Raw genomic sequence first — 19,277 nt, forward strand, 5'->3', positions numbered from 1 at the left:
TGTGGGTGTGGGAATTACTCGCTGTGTAGGAGACCCATTGTCTTTTTGACACATCCCCCGTTTCCATTCTCAATTTTAGTTATCAAGTTGATGTTAATTCAAAAGTAAAGTATATGCCCTCAATAGGCACCAAACTTTAAGAACATTTTCTTTCTGTTCCTTACATAGTGAGTACACTATTATTATCAAAAAAATTAAAAATTTTCCGTGATTTTATTTTTCAGATACTTATTTTATGTCAAAGATGAAGAATAATAGCATAAATGTGTGGTCTGCTCTTTCTGACCCAGTTACAGCAGCGGCTTTTTATAAAACGGAGGATCAGGAAATGGTTGCTACATTTGGTTATGCCACAATTGCTTCCGAGATTGATCAATCTGAACTTAAATCATACGGTCATCAAATAGAGGACTTTCTAGTATCCTGCAGGTTTCGAGGAATGCCATGTTCTCCAGAGTATGTTTTAACTTGTTTATTTAGAATATTATAATAATAATTATAATAATACGAGTTATCTGGTATTACCAGGCAAGTCATTCCTCGTGCAAAATGTTTATTGACCAGTGAAGTGAAACCTTCCTTTTTTCCCAGCTTAACCATAACTGTGAATAAATACATTTTTATTCCATTAAATAAGTATTTAATTGATTGAAAGGGCATCAATAAACACAAATTAACATTTTGATTTGATTAAGGATGTTCGCTCATCTCTTTCAAAGTGACAACATTTTTAAATTACTGTAATAAATTGATAGTATATGAATAAAGGATCTTTAAAGCACGAAAGGTCCGTGTCCTTGTTTTTTGAGATTTAATCAATTGAACATTTTGCAGGAAATGGTTCTTTCTAGATTTTTCATATATCTAACATTAGCACCTTTTTTCTTTCAAAAGCTATGAAGAGATAACAAGGATTTTGTAAGGCTTTCAAATTGGCTTTTTAAACTAAATGTAATAAAGTTAAGAAAAGAAAAGTAGGGGTTGGCGGGCAAAACTTTGATCTGCTTTGCATGGATAAATCTAGAGGATTCAGAATATCTGACAAAAAGTCAAATCATAGAGTGGCAAACATCTTTAAGCCATGAAACTCTTATAAAAAGTGTATCCATTCTTGCTAATAGTCACAGACACAATAGTTTCCAAGTTCTACAAAGCACTTTCAGGATAAGCATTTGCCACATATTCGAATAGCCTTTAAAAATATTAGTGAACCAAATCATTTGATGATAACACATTAAACTGAAGTCAGGTAAGTTAGTATTATTTTAAAGATAGTTTATGTATGCAGAACATATAAGTAATGGTAACTTATGCTCTTAGAAGCTCTTACAACGGATTATATGAAACATCAGCATAATATATGCACACAAAAGCTATACAAACAAAATAAAAAGGAATGAAGAATAATAAAAAGCAAAGACAAAAAGCACAAATAAAAACAGAGAACACAGATTAAGACATTAGAAACACCAATGTAAATGAAAAAAAATCCAAACACTTAGTAAATTTCGAATTGCTCTTTTCAGTACGCGCAATCATTGTCACAGATTTATGTATTTTTATTTTGTTTATTTCCAGGAATTTTACCTTTGTACCAAACGTAAAGTATGGGAATTGTTTCACGTTTAATGCATATAACAACAGTCAAGATCCACTGTACAGTACATACTCGGGGCCATTAATGGGTAATGCTTATAAAAATAATAAAATTTGAATTCAGATACATCATTGATCGAGTTACATTCTTTTAACAGATGTATATACTAACCATTGGCAAAAAAGGCCATTCATGATAAATGACAAAAACAATATTTTCGACATTTGGTAACAAGCACTTTATAATACATAATTATCCGTTTCAACCTGAATATTTTTAAATCGTCAATAATATACAAGACACGAACGTTACATTTAAAAGAAATATATCGATCTCTAATGTAACTCTGGATCATGAATGCTCAACATCTTATAATTTTTATAAGGATCGGATGCTAAGCAAGATATAGTTTTGTCATAGTAATTTTAATAGGTGTCTTCTGGCGTTCCATTTGATAAGGGACTTTCTGTTTTGAATTTTCCTTGGAGTTCGGTATTTTTGTTATTTAACTTTCTCTGGCTATTCCTACATTTTGAATTTCTATATTCTGTCTATTCCTACATGGCAAGAATAATAAATGTTGTGATTGCAAAATATGTTGTTTTAGTTATTCCTGTCTAATTAAATAACAGGAAATGTTACCTGTTGAAAGTAAAGAAAAAATAATAAATTATATGAAATTAATGATTATGTACTGAAGAAAATAAAAAAAAAAACGTTTTTTGGGGAAACGCCTTTATCTTAAAATTCAAAACCACTGAAAAATACAAATTTATATTTTAAAAGGAGGGAACTCAATCATCATTTAGTCATTCAAATTCACCTTCAAATACAAAATTTATTACGAATAAGTTATTATTAATGTAAAAGGAGATTTTATAATAAAGAGCATTAACTATAAATCCAAAAGTATTCTAATTATGAGCAGTGTATATAGTGTTATAGTAATATGACTATTAAATTAAGCTAAGCCAAGTAATTTTGAGCCCTGATACGGAGGAATACACAAAAACATGGTTTGCAGACAGCATACAGAGAGACCCACGACATCCATCTACTTGTTCGGAGAGCTGTTGTTATGCCACTTCATTTGATTTTGCCATGTGATTAGGGACTTTCCGATTGAATTTTCCTCGGAGTTCAGTATTTTTGTGATTTTACTTTTTTCTACCACCCCACACAATTGAAGATGTTTGGTTTAGAAGGCATCGATAGTGCAGATACTAACATGACAACTCTTGATTTTACTTATTATATTACTAGCCACTGGGTGTGGAAGACAACTATATACTATGGAACCATTACGCAAGAAAAGGTCATAGAACACCCAATCATCTGGATGGCACGCACAGAAAAATGAAGAACATGGTCAAGGCACCCCACCTAAAGTTTCGGCTAAACATCTTTAGTATGATAAAGCTTTAAAGACACGAAGGAGCCATCCACGCACGCACCCTTGTCCAATACAGAGCTATGTTACCAAGAAAGAAAATAACCGACAACCGACTTGAAACATTGAAAGGAAGACTACAGAATGAAGAACTCACTCCAATTCAGTATGCTGATTCTGCTTCTCATCTCTTGCACATTGACTAAGACTTTGTGAATTCTCTGTAATGTTAATAACAATTAAGGGCTACAGAAATAAAATGCTGTGTCCAAATTTTAATTTTAATGCTACTATAGAAAATGAAAGGATATGGAGTAAATGTACAATGGACAAAATCGCACACAATACATAGAAAACATAGAAAATTATCAATGAACTGGGCTTTATTCAATATAATAGAAGTTGTGCTTATACTATATGCTTTGAAATTATTAAAAAAATATTGTCGTTTCCACCAACCAGTTTTACCTGTTTTTATCTTGATTAATTAGTCAATTGTTGTTACAACATAATCCGGCTTAATCCAACTTAATCTCTTTGTTGACAAAATAATTTTGGAATTCCAAAATGAATTTCTTAATATTTTACCTATAAAATTCAAAATGAAGGAAAAGCCAGGAAAAACCATTTCATTCTTGTATTTCCTATCATGATTTCCTTGATAGAGGGTTGCTGCTCACAAGGGAACTATTGAACCAAGTGTTCCAAGTAGTGAAGTTGAAATCATACCTTCGTAAGTTTTACGGACGCCATCACGAGTTGGTAACCGTTATGGAATATCCGTTCACATATGATAGCGGATATGATCCTAATGTCGTATCTACAATCCCGTCTTCTTTTCCCGAATGTGACCTTCCGAATTAGACATATAACTTGGTTTGTACTAACATGAGCAACACGACGGGTTCCTCATGTGGAACAGGATCTACTTACCCTTCCGGAGCACCTGAGATCACCCCCAGTTTTTGGTGGGGTTCGTGTTGCTCAATCTTTAGTTTTCTATGATGTGTTTTGTGTACTATTATTTGTCTGTTTGTCTTTTTATTTTTAGTCATGGCGTTGTCAGTTTATTTTCGTCTTATGAGTTTGAATGTTCCTCTGGTATCTTGCGCCTCTCTTTTTTCAATAATAACGAAATGAATGATTATGGAATTCAACAGAAGAATATGAATAAGAATACTGAACTCATTATCTTAATACTGTATGAAATACATAAATACACAAAATAAAAAAAATAAAAATAATAAGTTAAATGTTTTGACAATTTTTATACTGAAATTAAGAAAAAGGCATGAGACAAAAAAGTAAACTTTACATAATTACGATTGAGGAACAAAACTAATGTTTGCTTTGAAAAAAAACTAAGGGCTTTACCATTTTTTGTATATGCAACCTTAGATAACTAAAATATTCGTTTACATTTGGTTTGTTTTCTGCTTCATTTTTGTACTATCCAAAATGTACATCCTTTGGTTTTTCAGTTATAAAAGATTAAGATCTATCTTTTGATGATATAATATATTCAATTTCATAAGTAACACCGATTATATTGCTTTACTTTTTATTTTTCACAACCTTGCTTCGAACTATGTAACTTTTCTTCTAGGACTTTCGCTAGAACTTAACGTGCAACAGTATGAGTACATACCGGCTCTTGCTCCAGATGCAGCAGTTCGAGTTCTAGTTCACACTCGGGGAACCTTTCCAGCTCTAGAAGACGATGGTTTTTCAATTCCAGTCGGATTTATGACATCAGTTGGACTAAAAGTGGTAAGAAGTCTTTGATTTTGTTTTCATGCTTGCTCTATTACAGTTTATATCAACTGTTTCCTCCCTCATGCGTATCTTGGAAAACTATAGATATTATTTGCATTTATTTATAAAAACATAACTTTAGAAATCATCAATTAACATATTTGCATAAATAGGGTTAATTTTGGTTACATCTCTTGAATAAATAAAGGCAACAGTAGTATACCGCTGTTCGAAATTCATAAATCGATTGAGAAAAAAACAAATCCGGGTTACAAACTAAAACTGAGGGAAACACATCAAATATAAGAGGAGAACTACGACACAACAGAAACACAGCATTAAAATGTAACACACACAGAAACGAACTATAATATAACAATGGCCATTTTTCTGACTTGGTACAGGACATTTTAAGAAAAAAATGGTGGGTTGAACCTGGTTTTGTGGCTAGCCAAACCTCCCGCTTTTATGGCAATGTTAAATATAACATTAAAATGACAACATTACATGACAGGACTATAATACAAATAAATGGGAGAACATATAGGACAGAGAAACATACGAATAATAAGTAACAAAAGGTACCAGGTTTAAAATTTAATACGCAAGACGCGCGTTTTGTCCACACAAGACTAACCAGTGACGCTCAGATAAAAAAAGTACGAAAGCCAAAACAAGTACAAAGTTGAAGAGCATTGAGGACCAAAAGTTCCAACAAGTTGTGCCAAATACGGCTACGGTTATATGTCTGGGATAAGAAAATCCTTAGTATTTAGAATAATTCATACTTTTGCAAACAGTAAATTTATAAAAATGACTATATAATAGATATACATGATAACACCGAAGTGGTGACTAACTACAGAATAAAAACAGATACATAAAACAACATTAAAATTCACAGCCGAGTTAGCCAAAGAGATCAACGCAAAAAAAGTGACGTCACATTTGAATTTCTGAAATTTCCCGAAAATAGGATAGAATTAGGATAGAATTCAAGATTTGGTTTATAAAATTTATATAACATTTATTAATAACAATGAAAATTACAATACTAATTAACATAAAATGTGGTAGTAATTAGATAATTAATAGTATTATTATACCCTTAACCTAGTCGTGTAATTCTAAGCAATTGTTATAGCATAACATAATTTGTAATCAAAATGACGTACACAGGTTTTCAAGTCAGGACAAAATGAAATAAAAAAGATGTATTTTACGCATATTCTATTAATTTACTAAACTCATCAAAGATACCAGGCTTATAATTTTGTACATCATTTGCGCGTTTTATCTGTAAAAGTCTCCAGTGACGCTCGAATCAAAAAAGTAAAAAGGCCAATTAAAGTACGAAGTTTGATTCTACTAATTTTTTATTGATTGTATCTCTGGCAGTATAAATATATTGTATATCATTTTCTCGATTATCCAAATGTTGGTCAACGAGTTCAAAAAGTATACAAAAATCATGAAAATCCCAAAATAATATATTTCGGCTTAAATTGTATGTCTCTAACAATTCGGAAAACATGAAAATCTGTCAAAACCTATATCAAGGCCCCCGGGAAATAACAACAATGCCCGTCTTAATGATGCTTGACAAGTTTGTTTAAAATATTTAGCAATGATATGATTAAAAAAATATAATTGCTAAAATTTTGAACAATTAGTTATCATTAGCAAGGAAAATATCACTATAACACTAATTAGACATCAAATTGACATATCAATCGACGTACTGATCATAGAAAAAAAAAGTAAACTGATATGTTTGTGTTTAATTAAGAACCGACATTATCTAATCAAACCTAACTATTTGTATTTGCTATCTCAACTTAAACGTTCTATAGCTAACAAAAGAATAAAACTTCAAAAGTTCAATCATGTTTATTGTTTTGCGGGTATACTCAGTAGAAGTAAGGATGGCCTATTTAGACACGATCTCTGGTTTATCGAGTACAACAACAGAATTATAATAGGAGCTTTTAATTATATTAAAAGAGTTATATCTTGCGTTTTGAAAGAACTTTTTAATTGTTATTCCAACCATTAAATGAAAAAAATATCCTATGAGATACATATTTCTTTTTAGTACCTTAATTGCAATTATTGGTTGTTGACTTTGTATGAACAATCTCACGTTATTAGAAACTGTTCTTCTTAGTGCTACTTGTAAGGTTTTTGAAGTTGGTCGTTCCATAAATGTTAAAAAAGAGTGACATGAAACAATATTTAATTTAGATAATGCCATATCAAGAAACTAGGTCGCTGACAGTGAGCTCAAAATTACACCTGTTAATGCGAAACTATAAATACATTTATTTTGGCTGCACATTGTTCTGTCTGTCAAAATATACTTCAACGTTGTTTGTTGTCAATTTTAACATTTTTCTTGCAACCTCCTTTCAATCACTTCCTATATCTGAAATTTTTCTTACCATATTCATTTCGGTATGGTACAGATATTATTTAATGCAGATCTTCTAATTCATTTTCAAAGGCAATGTAGTAAATAAAAAAAGATTCTGAGAATGAACTTGCTAACTCCAAGTATGTCCTGAGTGAAAATATTCCCTCATTTTAAAGATCACCGATGTTAATGATTGCAATGTTTTGGTTAACTGTTGGGTTTCACTTTTTGTAAGATACTTTTTGAACTGTGTTTGATGAATATTGTCTTTGAAAAAAAAAAACACTTCATCTTTCACTTTGTTTTTAATTTTGCAGTCAGAAATTACCCGATTAACGCCGCCACATGCATCATGTGCAAAAGAAGGGAAAATTGAAAATTTGTATCAAACAAGATATGGTGTAATCTACGAGAAAGCTACTTGTACAAAAACTTGTCAACAAAATATTTGGAAAGAAAAATGTGGATGTGTTGTTCCTCTATATGAAAAACCGGAGAATTCATCAGTCTGTGACTGTATGAATTATGAGGAACGTAAGTAAATACATAGCATTAACAGCGTGTTTGCGCTGATAGTTACGCGGACATAAATATTTAATTTCTTGATATAAAAAAATACTCCTTCAAAGTCTATACCTTTTAAACAGGTTCAATTGATTTTAATTAATGACGGGAAGTTTTTATTCACGCTGTATTATTTTAGATATTAAAAGTAAAAGGTTAGCACTTACACAAAATTGAAAAAGAATAAAGATTATTTCTTAATAAGCAAACATCTACACAATAGAATGTGGAAAATACATATTAATCTCATTTTGCATAGGTTTTAAAGATAAACAATTGAAAATATTTCCAATAGTTATGATAGTGCTTATCAATCAAATAAGACGTGTTAGTCAGTAAAGGCACACCCCCTCATTTAAAGAACAGCACTCAAATAAGGAGCTTTAATTCCTCGTAGAAAGAGACTTAAAAGATTGATTAATTAATATTTTGCCAAATTTCATGTCATTTTGTAATGTAACCGATACTTAGTTACGGCATTCGAAACAAAAGAATTTTAATTCAGATGAGTGAGATGTTTAGTCAGAAATTGAAACAGATTTTAAATTGTCCAATCAGTTGATATAAACAAGCTCTGTATCAATCACCAGCTTAACTTGGTTGTATGTTATGTTTTCTGAATTTTCACCGAACAAAATGAATAAAATTGAGAATGGAAATGGGGAATATGTCAAAGAGACAACAACCAAAGAGCAGATAACAGCCGAAGGCCACCAATTGATCTTCAACGCAGCGAGAAAATATCGCACCCGGAGGTGTACCTCAGCTGGCCCCTTAATAAAATTGTGTACTAGTTCAGTGAAAATGGACGTCACACTAAACTCCAAAACATATAAAGGAACTAAAATTAAAAAAACATACAAGAATAACAAAGGCCAGAGGCTCCTGACTTGGGATAGGCGCAAAAATGCGGCGGGGTTTAACATGTTTTGTGAGATCTCAACCCTCCCCCTATACCTCTAGCCAATGTAGAATAAAGAAACACATAGCGATACGCACAGTAAAACTCAGTTTAAAAGAAGTTCGAGTCCGATGTCAGAATAGGTAACAAAAGAAAGTAAGCAAAATGACAATGATGCATAAATTAACAAAGGACTACTAGCAGTTACTGACATGCCAGCTCCAGACCTCAATTAAATTGATTGAAAGATTGTGTCTTCATCATATGAAAATCAGGTACAATCCCTCCCGTTTAGGGTCGAGCATCATAAAATATATGAGAAGAACATAACCCGTATCATGCCAACAACTGGTTTTAGAATAAATGTGTTTATTTCCGATGCAAAGACCCTATGAGTGAATCAATATTAATACCAAAATATGCAATCCTCAATGACCCGACAACAGTATCTTAACTATATCCCTTTCGAATAAGTCTGTTTAATAGTTTCGTTAGCCTTTGAGGTGAATGCCGACATTTTTGTGCTTTGTAAAGAATATTACCATAAAATATTGGAGGTGAAATACCTGAACGTATAAGATGTCTGCATGTTGATTTATATTTACGAATGATGTCCTTGTACCGATGATAAAATTTAGTAAATGTTTTGACTAGTTTGTGATATCGAAAACCCTGGTAAAATAATTGTTCAGTAATGCAGAGATTTCTTTCGTTGAAATCAAATACGTTGTTTCATACACGAGCGAATCGAACAAGTTGAGATATATAAACACCATGAGATGGTGACAAGGGAACATCACCATCTGAAAATGGATAATTAACTATAGGAAATGAAAAATCTTCTCTTTTATCATAAATTTTGGTATTAAGCTTCCCGTTAAATATATAGATATCAAGATCCAGGAAAGGGCAGTGTTCATTGTTAGTATTAGCTTTATTTAAAGTCAGTTCGGCAGGATACTTCTCTTTAGTGTACATACTGAAGTCGTCATTATTGAGAGCCAATATATCATCTAAATATCTAAAAGTGTTATTAAATTTTTGAATCAGATGTTGTTTCGATGGGTCTTTGCCGATTTTAGTCATAAAGTGTAACTCATAACAATACAGAAACAGGTCCGCAAGTTGTGCACAGTAAGTTCCCTTGGGAATTCCGATAACATGACGATATACGGAATCTCCTTAGCGAAAAAAATGTTATCTAGTAAATATTCAAGGGCAGTTATAGTATCAAAGCAGGTCCAATTGACATAGTTCTTTTGTTTGTTGTTACTAAAAAATGACTTAAAAGAGTTCGAACATATAAATTCGCATTCCGACTTTTTAAATGCCCATTTAATCAGGTGTGTAAATGAGTATATTTAATAGGCATTTTCTTAATTTAGGCATTTGTAAAATGACTGAATTTTTTAGGCAATTTGCAAAATGCCTAACATTGACAGACATTATATAAAATGACTAAAATACCTAGTCATTTTGTAAAATGACTGGAATTTTTAAACAAAATTCAACAAATTGCTATTTAGTTACAGGTAATTTGTAGAAAAAGAGTATCATTGAGATATGATCAAAAACATGATATCTTGCAAAGAAAATACCTAATGGTACAGTCAAATTAAGTTTATTCTTCAAATACCAACTGGGAAAGTGTGTATGTATGTCAGTGAAACTACTTTAAGTTTGGACTTCCTGTGTATTTCAGATCGTAATTTTAAGTGTTTTATGACTTTCTTGTCATGGTAACAGAAGGGCAAATTATTCTTACAATAAAATAAAATTTACCAATAAATTTTTAGAAAATCTAGATTCAAAACAAAATTGTGAAATATGAAGCAGAGAAAAAGAAGGATGCTGTTTGATTGACTGATTGTTATTTGTGAGCGTTCAGTGGCATATAATTTATACTTATTTAGGACGAAAGCAAATTGATAATAAATCAAATAAGTTTTGAAATGGATTGATCGGATAAAGGACAATAATTTTGACTGCCGCTTGAAAAGAAAGTATGTTGGATAGGGACAGATGTTACAGCAAAACAAATTCTCAAAGCATTGGTTTCACCACACAAGGTCGTGTTTGGTTATAAAGTAAAGATATGAGTACCTTCATCGTCACTGCCTCAAGGATATTCTTAGGTCGTTATAATCGGACGAATTAAGGCCACAGTAGTGTACTGATACTAAAATAAAACAATGAACCAAGAAGACACAAAACAATGTGCGTCCAAAGGATAAGCGTCTCCTGCTATACATGCATCACCCACTATGTGACGAATCTGATTGTCTGATGAATGCTCTGATAATTAAAAAGATGTCAGTCAACCAAATCACGCTGATAATACTTCAAATCTTTTGGAAACACATTAAAAGAAATAATCACGTGTGTGCTATTTGCAAAATCCCTATGTTTTTCAAACGTTTAAATATCACCAAATGTGGCTGTAGTGCTAAGATCAGATTTAACGTCAAAAGATATACTGCCAAAAATGCTATCCAAATATTTTATGAAATTAATTGTCGAGTTCAGTACTGGTGGGAATTTAAATAATTCAGTTGAATTTATTTTTGATAATTAAATCTCTTTAGATGCAAGCGTTAAAATTCAGTTATTATCATAGATAAAACAGTTGTGTTGTTCAATAATTTCAACGGCTCATTTTTTGTGTACATTTCTTTCTATAAAATAATTCAGGCATTTTATAAAGTGCCTTTCATTTTTTTTAGGCATTATGTAAAATGCCTTAAAAAATAAGTCAATTTATAAATTGCCTAAATCTTACAAAATGGCTTAAGTTTTCAGGCATTTTACAAAATGCCTAAATTAAGAAAAATGGCTGTAACATATATTCTAACTTACAGTTACGAGACAGCGTAGTAGAGCAGTTTTTAGCGTAGTAGAGCTAACTGTATTTTCAAAAATATAAACAACAGAAAAATAATAAAGAATTTATTGATAAGTACAACAGAACTATATAAATTACAAATTATTCAGAATTTTTTTTTAAATTTTTTTAATAAAACTTAGAATCTCGGTTATTATAATTCATTGAAATGTTGTTGGAATCTTTTACATTTAAAATTCTAGAAGAAATAACACGCCAAATGACCACTTCTTGAATATTGGTAGACTGTTAGCATCATTTAAATTGTTCAACATATATAAAAAAGAAAATCACAAATTTCATCATAGAATAGTATTAATTCCCGCTGATTATGATTAAATGCTTTTTATGTTTCAAATCCAAAAAGTTCAAATTATTTTTTATGTAGAATAAATGTTTTATTTAATGATTATGAAATTTCATGACAAAGACCCCCTAAATAATTAAAAATGCAGTTCACATTTTCTTTCGTTATCTAGTCATTGCTTACACATATTAATTTGCTGTATTGTTTACTATTTTTACAGAGGCATGTCTTTGGGAACAGATGGATCAGATGCAAGAATGTGAACTAATGTGTCCAAATTCGTGCTTGTACGTATCTGTTTAACAGGGCTGATTGTCAGAAAAGCAAACTTTTAATGAATTTTGCTGGGTTTTTTTAATAAGATTCTATTAAAAACTTTTTTCTGTTTCGAAGATATTTTAAAACAATTTAATTTATATTTTGGATATCCATGAGATTTTCTTCCAGATATTTTCATTCATTATTGTTTAAGTGTCATTGCATTGTTGACAATACGCTTTATAATTTTTTGTTGGTACACTTGTATTGGAGCAGAATCTGCTTTCCTTTCCGGAGCATCTGAGACCTCGCCCAATTTTGATGGGGTTCGTTTTGCTCAGTCTTAAGTTTTCTCTGTTGTGTTTAGTGTACTGTTTTATGTCTTTTGGTGGTTTTCGTTTTTTGCTGTGGCGATGTCAGTTTGTTTTCGACTTTTCGGTTTGAATATCCCTTTGGCATATTTCCCCTCTCTCCTTTAACAAATCATTCCAATTAAACACATCAGAACATGCGGCGAAATACTAAAGTATGGATACATATCTGAATCCAAACGATAGAGTTGAATGATTTTTTTTTATCTTGTACAAAGGAAAATAAAAGACAGTTTGAAAAATTCTGTTTAAAAATGTGTTTGGTTTGATACATGATATGTTCCCATTAGCATGTGATTTTTATTAAGTAGTGACTTTCATTATGAAACTATTATTACAAATTGATATTTTAGCCTTTATGATTTGTGCATGTATTTAGGAAAGACGGTATAAACTGTTGCTACAACTCAAAAATCTTATCCCAAACTACAGAAACCTTTATTAAATGATTAATCGATTCATGTTTAAATTACATCTTTCATTACCACCCATCAAACAAAATGGCTGTCATCGGTAGAAAATACAAAATAAGGGGTAAAGTACAAGTATTTGTCTAAAATCTCGAAAACCATAGTAGTTACAGAAGTCAAGATCTACAATAATAATTAGAAAGACATTTTTTCCCCTGATTTTCACGTAATTATATTCTTAAACAGTGATTTAATATTTTAATATCCAATTGATTAAATTAAAAATGAATTGAATGTTTCCTTACTAAATAAGTTTAATGATTTCCTAGTACTACTATTCGTCTTTTAATTGATTTAAAAAATCTTCATATTTTGAATAATGCTTTGGTCAGCTATGATTGGCCTTGTTTAATTACTATTTTAACCAGTTAAAGAATATTTTACAATTTTGTTCAAGTTTATCTTAACACATTTCAGCGAAAAGAAGTTCGAGCCACTGATATCCGTGGGAACCTGGCCCAGTAAACATTACGAGGTAAAATTTTAAAGTTCTACTTGAACTGTACATTTATACTGTAGACACATGTCTCCAATACTAAAAGAGATCCATGAGGACATAAAGTGATATCTGTGAATATATCAGAGTCATTCTTTTCAGTTTAAGTAATAAGCCAGTATATAAACTATTTCTAATGATTTAATGAACCATCATTAGTGTTTATAATAGAACTTTGATAGATTATATCATGGAAATTGAATTTTCACACCCGTCTATATTATTTATTATACTTAGAAGATGCAAAGGGAGACAACTCTAACAAAATTAGAAGTAAATTCGAAACCTAAGGTAATGACGGAAAGGCCATCCGGGAATCATTTGGGTTTCGCATTTTTCCCCAATTAACCCACAACTAATAATCACTAGGAAAGACAACAAACTACATTTTATAATCTACCTTTAGAATATTTAGGGTGGAGAGACATATGGATTGATTTGATCGGGAAAACGAAGAAACCACTCATAACAACAGGACTCTTCATTTCGTTTTAGTGAATTTTAAGTTTGTCTTTGACTTGGAATGGGGTATATGATATCATAATTCGTCTATCGCCTATAAAATTAAGGAAACATCAACTAAAAGGGGACAACAGATAAATAATAACAGAAATATTACGACTACACATTAGTTGCATATCAGATACAGAATACAGACACCAATCAATCTGACAGGGAAATACCAATGTATATCTTCATTGTTAAATGACGAAAGAAAGAAAGAAAAATTAAAAATACACAATAGTGGATGATATACTGTAAGACAGTAATATATGTTCAAACTTTTCAATTATAGGGAAAAAAGTTAAACAAATTTAAATAAAAGGATATGTGGGGTAAATATAGTTTAAGATTGCCTTAAAGTTGGTGTTTTCCTCTTCCGCCATGTTGGTGGTCAACGTTAACCAATTTCTTTAAAAAAATTCAACTTGTAATACTGACCGAAACAGCTAAAGAAAATGTTGTTTTCTGAACAATTTAAATTTGTTTAAGCCTTGTATAATTCAACACTATGTCCTAGTAAGAATCTCGAAACAAAAAAATTTGCACCACATTGTCCTCTCAAATAGAAACCAGGAAGAAAACCTACAACTCGTATTCCGTCAGTTGAAAACTTTCTATACGTCAATAAGACAGCCATCCAAAAGCAACAAAAAGCTAAAAGACATAGTCAACATACATTCTTCAACAATAGGCAGACGTCTGTACAATATGTCAAATCTCAATCGCCCAATCTAACTAGTTTTTTGAAAACTCAAAGATTCTATTTATTTCTGTCATTAGAAAGGCTTTGTATGAATTCTGCTTCATATGAGTACAAAATCAAGTCGGTCAGTAATAGTGCACAATTAGTACCCATTGGATTACCGACTGTCTGCTGAAATATAATTTTCGCAAACTCAACAAATATGGTGTCGATAAAAATTTCCAGTATTTTGACGATATTTATCTTCGGTCAATAAAATTAAATATTTGTTTTCTTTATCTAAGGTAAACGTCTTTGATCATTTAAATTCAAGAGAACTGGCGAACAGTTTTCTGACATTATTGTCTTGGTAAAGAGGCATTGTATCAATTGTTAAAATTGATAATAAAGAAAAGTTGGAATAATACTTTTAATTCATGTAATGTCACAGGATTTAAATATTCTTTTTTCTTTATTTATGAAATAGGACTATCTAGACTACAAAATTAAACATTCAAGTTTGGATTTCATGGGAGATGATGGAATCGACAGGTAATTACTTTTTTATCGCGAAATTGTTAAATATTTGCTAGATATAAAACAAAAGTATGTAACTTTTTCTAAAAATTGATACATAACACATCAAAAATGCATATCAACTCCATGTATACCCTACGAAAAGTGAATTTCAAATAAAAAAGGATGTGATAATTAGATAGATTCTGGGGATACTAATTCTATTGCATTTACAATACTACAATTACAATAATTGTGCTATAACTTTAAACCATGTTTCAACCAGGGAGAGATTACATAAGAAGCTCACCATTGAAATCTTCGACATTTTCGATATTTTATTTTATAATGTTCACTTCTATATTTTTATAAAAGAGAAACGAAAGATGTCAAAGGGACATTCATACTTATAAGTCGAAAATGAATGAATAATCATAGCAGTTGTTTCCCATATTTTCTAAATTTGCAGTGTTTTAAATTATTTCATATTTCAACCTTGAAACGCACACTGACATAAACTATAAAACAATCAATTCTATCATTGCTTTTGATATTTTTAGCGATGAGAACTTAGCAAAAGTGGAAGTTTATTTCCGTGAAATGATGTATGAGACCATTGAACAACAGAAAGCTTATGAGGTTCGTTTGATATTATTAACAATAGTTTGCAAAACATTTTGTGTATCATTTGTATGATGACATTTTACAATTCCTCTAATCTGATATACCCGAATCATAGAATTTAAATCTATTTTTAGACTGAGCCATCTATTCCTTGGGTGAAACAGTAAATCTTTATTGCCACAGTGATAGTTGAGCAATCTTAAGATTTTCACCAGATTCATACAGAGAACACAGTAACAAAAATTCATCTGAAGAACCTTCATTATACTATTTAAGGAATGACTATACTATTTTTTTCTGTTTAGGAAGAAATAACATCAACAATGTGGTGCAAACGAAAAAACGCGCGTACATATTACATCATTCCTTGTTATTAAATTCTAAATTCCATTTTTAGGGAGTAAATCATGAAAACATTTTGATGACGTTACGGTCTATGAGCTGATAGACAAAAAACATTCAGCCAATCATGTTACATCTAAAATTAAATTATTCCAAAATATATCTGTATATACATGATGATCGGTGTCGCATTCCTCTTGATTTATAAACCTCACACTAACAGTGCTATGCGTACTTTTACATCCAGTGAATACATTTTTATTTAAATTTTACAACATCATTTCACTTGTATGTAGAAGTATTATATATTTTTAATGTCATCCTTTAATTTGATTGCGTTTAGTGGACTGTGTATTTTTTGTCCAATAAGAGTGTTCAAAAAGACTGACTTGAGTAGGGAAAAACACAAAATGACAACACAATTCCATTTTTTTTTATTATTATTATTAGTAGATTTTTGCTTTCCCCGACGGGTGGATTTAATATTTTGATAATCAACGTGTGGGTCGTTAGTTCACATTTCTTCTTTGGTCAAAATTCAATTGTGGCGTTATTTTCTCTTATTTTTATCTGGATTCCTATTATGACGTCACGTTAGAACTCGACCGTTAATTGTTAAATATTCAAAGTGCTCGGTATGCCTCGTGTTTTAAATTATGATCAAACGGTCTCGAGAGAAAAAAAATCGTATCACACTTGATGCAGTTGTAAAATCTATATTTCCCATTTATCCGACTAATTGTTTACGGCTTTGAATCATCGTTATAAATACACAACAAAGAGTAGAACCACAATGGATAAATAGCTTTATAGTCCTTGCCTAAAAAATTATTGCAGTCAGATTTCAAACTAATTGGCTGTGTTACTGACACTACACATTTGAGTTTACCTACTAGTTAGAAAATGTTAACAAGTCCTGATTGATAAATAACATTCATACGGTATGGGTTTTTCTCATTGTTGATGGCCGTGCGGTTGCCTATAATTGCTTACATCCACTTCATTTGAACTTCGACAACAATTAAGGTTATCGTTATTTACATATTTGCGAGTTTGAATATCCAGTTTGTATCTTCCACCTCCCTTTGATCCAACTTTAAAATAAAGATTTGACACAGTAACAAGTACGTCTGCTTCATGACTTTATCAATACACAGTAACCGCTTGATACCTGCTGAAAAAAGATGACTTCAATGGTCTAATTTTATTTGAACTTTTTCTTCAAATATCATAACAGAACCTGGCAATTTTAGTTACTACAATATTACTGTATAGAGTTTTGTGAACTTTACGTTAAAAGAAATTATTCTATAAGGATTTTGTTCGAAGAATCTGATTATCAAGGGAGTCAAGTAAACTTGTGTTTTCTTATTATAAAGCTGAAGTCATCGCTTTGGGAGTTCTATTGTATTTATTGAAAGATCAATTATACATAATTCACAAAATGTGTGACTCTCTTCTCATTCATAAGCTAAAAAACCGATGCAAACGTTGTATGATGTAATAAGTAGAATAACTGATTAATTATCTGGTATACTTGATCATTGAAGCTTTAATAGGGTATTCCGTAATCTATTTCTCATTATACACACATTAATTAGATGCAATTCTAGTTTGATTTGCTTAACAAATACAAGTTTGTATTTTTTTAGTCACAAAATTTGATCTCAGACGTCGGTGGACAGCTGGGACTATGGCTAGGATTGTCCGCCGTTACAATTGGAGAGATGTTCGAATTTATCATGGCAATTTTCAAGGCAGTCACAGCAAGGGCAGTACGTCGACGGAACAGAGAAACAGCTGTCGAAGCCCTAGAAGATTATAGCCGCAGACTATCATTACAAGATTTCAAGTGAATTTGAATATATAGATAGAAATTACTCTGGATTCATTCGTTGGATATCAATTTTCGTGGATTTCGTGGGTAATGGTGAACTACGAATTTGAATGTTCGACAAATTACAAATTTTCATAGGCTTGTATGCAGACTTTAGCATAATCTCTAAATCATATATCCACGAAAATACCATTTTCGTTCAATCCATGAAAATTAGTACCAACGAAAATAAATGAATCCACAGTATATGAAACACTAGAATAAAAAAATGGTAGTATATTGGAATATAATTTATAATCAACTAGAATAAATATTCGCTGCTCAAATTTCACCTTAACTGTAATTTTGTAACCTCTATAGTTTCCCAAGGTTATACATTAAAAATGGTTGTCAGGCAACCCCTTATTTCTCAATACCTTTAATTCTTAAATACTCTTGTAGTAAAATATGTTGTATTCTTTCTATTTTTGTTATATTTTTATGCATTTAAACTTTCATTTCTGTGTAGGCATTTCGTAGACAAATTTTGATACATCTCATTCCACCAAATTTCTAACTTTATTATATGCCTGTATTGTCAAGAAAAGTATTCGTTTCATATCTGTCATATGTTATACATTATTTATTGAATTAGATGCCATTCAGGGGTTTTTTTTTGGGAGGAAACATCCTCAACGTTTTTTGTAAACTGTCACACATAAATTTGTACAATTTTAGATTTTGGAGAGAAGATTTACAATCAAGTTGGAATTTTGCGATCCATGCTTGGTTGTAATTGATCAAAATATGCTTCGGGCTATGTTTGTAAAGTAGGAGTGAATTATTTATATTACATTAGATGAATTAAAATATTTCTTTTCTGATTATATTCATTGACTTTAAGTTAGAACTACTGGTATGTAGAAGGAGTTTCCACAGTTTCCACATTCGAAATGGCTACTTATTGATTAATATTCTATATTTTAAATGTTTAATTTATTACACGAAAGAGACATCATGGTCTTTTTTAAAACCACGATGATAAAATGTAAGTTTGAAATTGGTTATGAAAACGAAATCATAAATAAATTTCCAAAGTTGCCTAATTTGAGATATAATGTTGTAGGACCCTGTAATGAGAAATTATCTCGTAAACAAGAGATCCCTCTATAAGGTATAAATGATAGGAATCATGCACCTGAAGCATGGGGACTTATTTTATAAAACATTGCCATCTGTGTATATATTGTTAAACTATACATATGGTAGACATGGATAAAACAAATATATCACCCCCAAAAAAAAACAACATGAGGTTTATGCAGGTTGGTTTTCACATATTATAGCAGTGTCAAAGATGTCCCTAGAAATGTGTTTGAAGCAATTTATG

At 30.9% G+C, this 19,277-nt stretch overlaps 1 protein-coding gene across 1 annotated transcript in view; it reads left to right on the plus strand.

The window, feature by feature from the left end:
* LOC127735080 (amiloride-sensitive sodium channel subunit alpha-like) overlaps positions 1–18,776 on the plus strand; it is a 36,093-nt gene extending 17,317 nt beyond the window's left edge. Inside the window, exons 2-10 of the mRNA XM_052245174.1 lie at positions 225–456; positions 1,579–1,685; positions 4,594–4,757; positions 7,473–7,689; positions 12,029–12,095; positions 13,325–13,382; positions 15,077–15,141; positions 15,666–15,744; positions 17,724–18,776. Coding sequence (XP_052101134.1) covers positions 225–456; positions 1,579–1,685; positions 4,594–4,757; positions 7,473–7,689; positions 12,029–12,095; positions 13,325–13,382; positions 15,077–15,141; positions 15,666–15,744; positions 17,724–17,927 — 1,193 coding nt within the window. The 3' untranslated portion in view covers positions 17,928–18,776. The remainder of the gene's footprint in view (positions 1–224; positions 457–1,578; positions 1,686–4,593; positions 4,758–7,472; positions 7,690–12,028; positions 12,096–13,324; positions 13,383–15,076; positions 15,142–15,665; positions 15,745–17,723) is intronic.
* The last annotated feature ends 501 nt before the right edge of the window (positions 18,777–19,277 follow it).

Source organism: Mytilus californianus, unplaced genomic scaffold, assembly GCF_021869535.1.
Source record: "Mytilus californianus isolate M0D057914Y unplaced genomic scaffold, xbMytCali1.0.p SCAF_3, whole genome shotgun sequence".
Classification (NCBI taxonomy): domain Eukaryota; kingdom Metazoa; phylum Mollusca; class Bivalvia; order Mytilida; family Mytilidae; genus Mytilus; species Mytilus californianus.